At 39.8% G+C, this 6,574-nt stretch overlaps 2 protein-coding genes across 2 annotated transcripts; both read left to right on the forward strand.

Moving 5' to 3' along the window:
- The first annotated feature begins 17 nt into the window (after window positions 1-17).
- LOC125561075 lies at window positions 18-1,846 on the forward strand. Its single transcript, XM_048724241.1, has 2 exons — window positions 18-276; window positions 1,152-1,846. The coding sequence occupies exons 1-2, from the start codon at window positions 136-138 to the stop codon at window positions 1,821-1,823; spliced, it is 813 nt and encodes a 270-aa protein (XP_048580198.1). The 5' UTR covers window positions 18-135; the 3' UTR covers window positions 1,824-1,846.
- Window positions 1,847-2,254: 408 nt separating this feature from the next.
- LOC5520450 (battenin) lies at window positions 2,255-5,020 on the forward strand. Its single transcript, XM_001640238.3, has 2 exons — window positions 2,255-3,288; window positions 3,843-5,020. Exons 1-2 carry the CDS (start codon window positions 2,700-2,702, stop codon window positions 4,646-4,648), a joined length of 1,395 nt encoding a protein of 464 aa, XP_001640288.2. The 5' UTR covers window positions 2,255-2,699; the 3' UTR covers window positions 4,649-5,020.
- The last annotated feature ends 1,554 nt before the right edge of the window (window positions 5,021-6,574 follow it).

A 6,574-nucleotide genomic window follows, 5' to 3' on the forward strand; every position in this document is an offset into this window, starting at 1 on the left:
GCGCGCGCCAGATTCCATTCTTGAGCCTTCGATGTTGTAACCCTCGGTCAGTTGAAACGTCAGCTGAAACATTTCCATTAGCTGTTTATAAGTAATAATAATATAAGAAAATGTTTTGACCTTCAAAAGATAAGTATGGCAGAGGGGTGCATGGATGGAACTTTTGAGAGGGCAAGCGAAGAAGACTCGTCAGCCGATGTCCGTACCGATCGTATTCAATCCTGTCAAACTGAAGAAACAGTCTCTTGGAACCAAGACTGCATTAACGAATCCCAAGTAAGCATGATATACCCACTATAAAAGGGACTTGTCTTAGGCAAGCTGTCATTCGTCATTTAACTGCAGTGCAGAGAGAGTCCGTAGAGAGAGGCCAGAAAGCTATAATAAAGCTCAAGATTGGTCGAAAACACACCATTGAATTAAACACAGTCTATTTATTAGCCTTTTGTTATAACAAAACAAAAAACAAGGGATTAGATAGGTTTTGAAGTGATAAATTTTGGAAATTTGATGTTTGTTTGTGCGCCCACCTGAATGAAACCATTTCAAATGAGCATGCGCACTCTGTTGTTTTGAATTTTATTTTTTAAACACGAACGCGCGCTATAAAAGGGATAGCTCCGCCCCCTTTTTTGCAAGCTCTCGTGCAAGTCCTCACTCACAACTAAACTTCATTAAGTGCGGACCTCTAAAACAGCCAGAAGAAAACATAGCAAAAAGTAAAGCCTTACACCAAACTACGACAACTTCAAAGTACAATAAATTGTTAAAGAACTATCAGGCATATTCGGGAAAGTGTTTGGAGACAATTCTCTACAGAAACAAGAACAAAAATTGTCATTGAGAAATCAAACAGTGTGTGCTATAGTAAGTTAGGTATAGTGTAGTATAGAAGGTATAGTAATTAGAAATTGTAGTGTTTTGAAGGTAAAATTTTCAATTTTTGCCAGTATGCTCTGGCTTCACAACATTTTGACCATGAGTTGATGAATATTGTGGTATATAGGAGTAAATATGTACCATGGGAAAATATGGGAAATTTCTCAGGGGGGTTTACTTTTGTTGGTAATATCCATGTGTCAGCAATCACAGGGTATCTTAAAGGCACCAGTTGACTGTAGAAACTATAAAGTTAACCTTTTAATATTCAGATTTCAGGAAATGAAGCCTCCAGGAATCATTCAAATGATCAGAAGAATGAACCAGAAAGTGTAAGTTCTGAGAAGCATTTGCTGTCTCAGATGGAAAACCTTGAGAAAGAGCAAGAAAACTCATCACATGTGACAGAAGAAAGGTCATCCTTGCAACCCAATGTAGATAGCCCTCCTGACCAGACTGATGATGTGCCTGTAGAAGTTGCTGAGGATCCCCTAGCCTTACCAAAAAATGAGGTCCTTAAAGAGGTACCATCTAATAAGATGATTGACGCCTACGATGTCATTTCAAAGCATGAAATGCAGCACCTTGAAGAATGGGAGAGTGTTCAGAAATCATGCCTGTCTGAAATTCCTCCAATTGATCCTGGAGCAGTCCATGACTTGGAAAGAAGAGCCAATGATGTTGCCGGGAACTTGGATCACATGCTAGGAGTACTTGCAAACACCCTCAAGACTATGTCAGAGACAGGCGTTAGGTCAGTTGATGCTTATAGTGCCACTGTGGACCACATGGGAGAGGCGGTGGACTCATCAGTCAAGAGTATGTATACTCTTATCGCTAAATGTGAACAGCTCGACGCAAGTATGACGCAGTTGTACAGAATGGCAGCACAGATTAAGGATATCAAAAAAACTTTGGATGAATTTGAATATTTGTGTAAATAAAAAGTTAGCTTGCTTCATTCAAACATATCACAGTTTAATTATAGACACTCCTTAAAAATATATTGAAATTTTGATTGTTTTGTTTCTCTAATATATGGTATGCATGGTGCAAAAAAGACCTGAATGGCAATACTAAAAGTAACCAAATTTACTCCTTTGAATTGCTCATTCTAGAGTATTTTTAGGTTTTTGCTCACTGACTTTGGATGGAAATTCGCATTTTCAAACATGATCTTTAAATTGTTATTTCATCTCTCTAATGTTCAAATATACTTGACTTAATAATAATTGACAATAATAATAATAATAATCTACAAACTTATATTGCTCTAAACTTAAAAATTGAGATTCTAGGGAAGAAAGTTTGAAAGGTTGGACTGGTGCACCTGCGTGGCGGGTGAGGTGAAGGTTCATCTTGTCAAAAGCTTGGCCCGAGTGTTGATTGGATTGGACAAAATACAAAAAAGAAAGCGTGATTTGAGACCACGTGCAAATTGATCTTAGATAGTATTGAGGCTTTTTCCAAAGAATCAGACATGCAAAACTGATCATCCTTTTTTAACTTCTTGTTCATAAAAATGCAAACCGCTTACTTAAGAAAATGTACATCAATAAATGAAAGGAATGGGCAGCAGCTTTAAAAAAACATATCTATAAAACTAATGAATTCAAACAAAGCGTTAGTACAATGTGTCCAGCAACGCGTTAAAATGGAGTCGCATCACAACTCTGCACGCCCGAATAGTGCGAAACAACACAAGGCTTTAGAAAAAAACCGCAATGAAGCGTCTTATTCAAATCTACGAAAACTTGATCAAAAGCTGAAAAAGGCATCCACAGAAATGTAGAGAGTAGAGTGTCGAAGTGAGCAAAAAGATGGAAAAATCGCCGTCCAACCGCGATAAAATGCGGGAGATGTTGGAGTACTCCAGCAGCGATGACTATTTCAGGGAATCTGAGGATGAGTGGTCTCCGCTGCATTCCAGCCCCGAACAAAAACGCAAGGAGAAGACTCAAAGAAAAATGCAGAATATGTCTAAATACGGCTGTTCGTTCTTCTTCCTCGGTGCCACACTGACTGCTTCTTTAGCGCTTACAATCTGCGCCGCAGAAGATATCTTGTCGGGCACGGTCTACGCGACTGGCTGGGTGCTAGTCGCAGCGGCAGCGCCATCTTGCCTTATGAAGATCACATTCCTTTGCTCGTCGTGTCTAACAAACCTCTCCCTCGTCACTAAGACGTTAGGGATGTTCATATTTATGATAACGGGACTGTTATTCTTGGCTTTCTCCGTGACAAGACTTGATATTCGCCTTATAGGAGTGTGCTTTATATCCGCTGCGACAGGACTGGGGGAGATAACGCTGCTGGTTTACGCTGCCACCAAGTTTCAAGAAGTCGCTCTGAGTGCGTACATTGCTGGTACAGCTACAGGAGGCGTGCTAAGTGTTCTACCTTATGTCGGTAAGTCCATCTTCCGTGTATGTTAAGTTAATAGCAAACTGGTATGTCTTCAATTTTTTAATAAAGTGGCTTCAATGAGTACCCCGAAATAATCGGCTCTAGAATTTTAATATTGCTAGCAATATCATACCATTATTAGTGGTGGAAGGGATCACCTCCGGCCCTAATATTTCGATTGATGTTTTCTGAGACTATCTTATTCTCTGCTATAATTTTGTATTTTTTTGCCCCTATTGTATTGCTGCGAGTTAGTTTCGTGGCATATCATGGTCACCACAGTGCTATCGTCGCCGTTGATATTCTCATCATCATATTGTTATCATCATTTACCGCGTTTTTGTCACCATTATCACCATGACTTGTTATCATATAATAACCACTATCATATTTTACTATAAGTTTTGTCATCATCATCATAATAAGAAATATAATCATAACGTCATAACCATTTAAATATCCACCCATTTCGCCAGAATCCCATTTTTAATTGATATCTTTATTTCGCTCAAAAATTTCGCTTATGTACTTATGTACTTTGCTGCATATTCTCCCAGGAATGACCAGCTGGAGCTCCATAAAACCTCGCACCGCCGCATTAGTACCAGTTTTCTGGTCTCTACACTTGCTCATCTTTGCCGTGATGAAAACTAAGAAACTCACCGCCGAACTTAAAGGAGACTCACGCATTCGCCAGGAAATCTATCAGTACGAATCACAGGAAATCTGCGTCCCGTTTTATCAGGAACGCCTCATGCAAATGTGGAAATCACTACATGATTTTATAATGCTGTTCCTTGTCTACTTCGCAGTCTACTTCTCCCTCTGTGGCGTCCTCACGACAAAAGTGTTCTCTCAAGCCAAGGACTTTGGGCCCAGGGAGGACTTTCAGCACTACGTTCTGAGCACCATACTTGGAGAGTTCCTCGGAAGGTCCTTCATGTCCCTCCTACGTTCCAAGACCCCAGGGGTTAACTACAAGCTTCCGTCAGTGTTCGGAATCATTGCTGTGTTCTTGGCCGTATTGTTTATCCTCTCCGTATGGTTCTCTTGGATTTCAAGGATCTGGGTTATGTTCGTTGTATGTTTCATGCAAGGGGTGTGTTCTGGGATCCAAGCGTCTAACTCCTACCATGCCATCGCTAACCGTACCCATGCGGAGCATGCGCAGTTTATCCTGACCATCGCAGGCCTAGCGGAGTCGCTCGGGATGATGACCGCTGGACTGATTGGCCTACACACCGAGCCCGCAATGCGCGAACACTGCCTGGAATCTCAGTATTATGCTAATCAAAATTTTTGCATGACCCGCATCAAAGATGCGAAGTTCTGGGGCTTGGGGCGAGAAGGCCAATTCCGATGAATATTAAGGCAATGATACTCGCAATCGTATATCGAACTTTTGATATTTAAGTAATAGATTAAAATCAAATATATTAATAAGCAGATTTAGAACTCTTAGTAGCTCGTCATCAGTTTATGGGAATAGAGATAAACGTAAAGATGGTATAATGTAAAGATGTAATCATAAACTTATCAAGCTCATAAAAGTGTGTACCGAACTGTAAAGGAAAATAAGAATGCCTGATCACGAGCCACCATACTTTACCCTACTCTGTATGCTCCTGACTTCAAATATGGACGATATTGACAGGCAAATCTTGTTTTTCAGATGATGAGAAATTGAACCTATGTATCATTAGAATGAGATAATAAAAAAAATATTATTCTTTTATATTAATGTCGTGTATTGGGCGCCATATTTTGACCTCGGTTCCGTCAGCCCATTACGTTCTTTCTCTTTCTTTTAATCTTGTAATGAAAGTTACCCTCTCCCTCGCCCATCCCCCCCCCCCCCCCCCCCCCCCCACACACACACCACTTTTCTGAGCGGATATGTGATTTTACATGAATAAAACCTTTAAAAGAAAAAGTCGACAACAACGCAGATTTATGTTTTCCAAAACGATATTTCGGCAGACCAATACCTGCCTTCTTCAGGTTATAAATGAGTTACAATGGCATGTTATAGCTAGTATATATACAAAGTTCATTGATGATTAACTAACAAAAGGTAAAAATAGTAATTGAGTGACAAAGTACAAAGTTCATTGATGATTAACTAACAAAAGGTAAAAATAGTAATTGAGTGACTTATGGAAGATGGTAAATAGGGTGGTGTGGATTACTAAGTAGCTAAACGGTTTCTTCACGCCGGTTGAGGCCACCGGGTTCAAGAGTGCCAGCGCGAGCTATCAGTGTGGCTTCTCTTGCTTTGCGGATGGAGTCGCGGTTATTTCTTTTTTTTTTTTTTTTTGGCCTGCCGAAATATCGTTCTAAAAAACATAAATCTGCGTTGTTGTCGACTTTTTCTTTTAAAGGTTTTATTAATTAATCAACTGTCCACAAGGTCCGACGCACACCAGCAGATAGAGGCTGTCTGGTGGTTTCTTCCTACGTTTTTACATGAATGCGCGTTTATGTGCCTTAATATGTGTATCAGGGGTGGATCCAGGTTTTTGAGTGAGTAGTTTCCACCGAAACACCAACAATAGGGGTGTTTGGGGGCATGCTCCCCAAGAAAATTTGAAATTTCAAGCTCTATAAATGCCATTTTCTGCATTTTCAGAAAAGTTGATTACCCCAAAAAGAACAAAAAAACATGCTATCATAAAGGCAAAAAAAGTTTTATTTTGTTGGAGGTGGTACATGGACACCTTGCTCTACAAAAAAATTCTGGTATCCAAACCGGTGCCATTGGTCTATGTCCAATATAGCTGCCTACTAACTGTCTTTGAGCAGGAGAGGGAAAAATGGTACTTATAGATGGCAAGCCTGTGGTTGGTCCTTGGCCCAGGAGTTTTCAAGATAATAAGAAAAAAAATCCAATATTAATATCATATGTCATATACAAAAGATATGTAAAAATTATAGACAGTATATACAGTATTACATGTATAAATTGATTGCTTGATAAAATACGATGTTATACATTTTTAATACTGCTTGTATTGATTTTAGCGGAACTCTTTGCCAAAAGAAACCACAATCCCTCCAGCCCTATTCCTCTCACTGTCTCGTTAAAGCTATTTAGAGTCGATTACAAATGACATATTTGATTGTTTCGTTTTTTTGTCCAGTACAGCTCTTACGAGCAGTCTCAGGTGCAGGGGCGGAACCTAAGGATGGGCCGCCCCCTCCCCCCCTATTTTCAGACATTTGGCTTAGAAATAACAAGAAATACAAGGAAATCCACGAAAGAACAATGAATCCGGCCCCCTTTTCCTGA

Source organism: Nematostella vectensis, chromosome 1 (genome assembly GCF_932526225.1).
Source record: "Nematostella vectensis chromosome 1, jaNemVect1.1, whole genome shotgun sequence".
NCBI classification, from domain to species: Eukaryota; Metazoa; Cnidaria; class Anthozoa; order Actiniaria; family Edwardsiidae; genus Nematostella; species Nematostella vectensis.

What these genes read in the sequence shown, in the direction of transcription:
- LOC5520450 (XM_001640238.3), top strand. Translation starts at nt 2,700, where the DNA reads ATGGAAAAATCGCCGTCCAACCGCGATAAAATGCGGGAGATGTTGGAG. An exon ending in AAGTGTTCTACCTTATGTCG is followed by an intron (nt 3,289 to 3,842) that starts GTAAGTCCATCT and finishes ATATTCTCCCAG; the next exon opens with GAATGACCAGCTGGAGCTCC.
- LOC125561075 (XM_048724241.1), top strand. Translation starts at nt 136, where the DNA reads ATGGCAGAGGGGTGCATGGATGGAACTTTTGAGAGGGCAAGCGAAGAA. An exon ending in ACTGCATTAACGAATCCCAA is followed by an intron (nt 277 to 1,151) that starts GTAAGCATGATA and finishes TTTAATATTCAG; the next exon opens with ATTTCAGGAAATGAAGCCTC.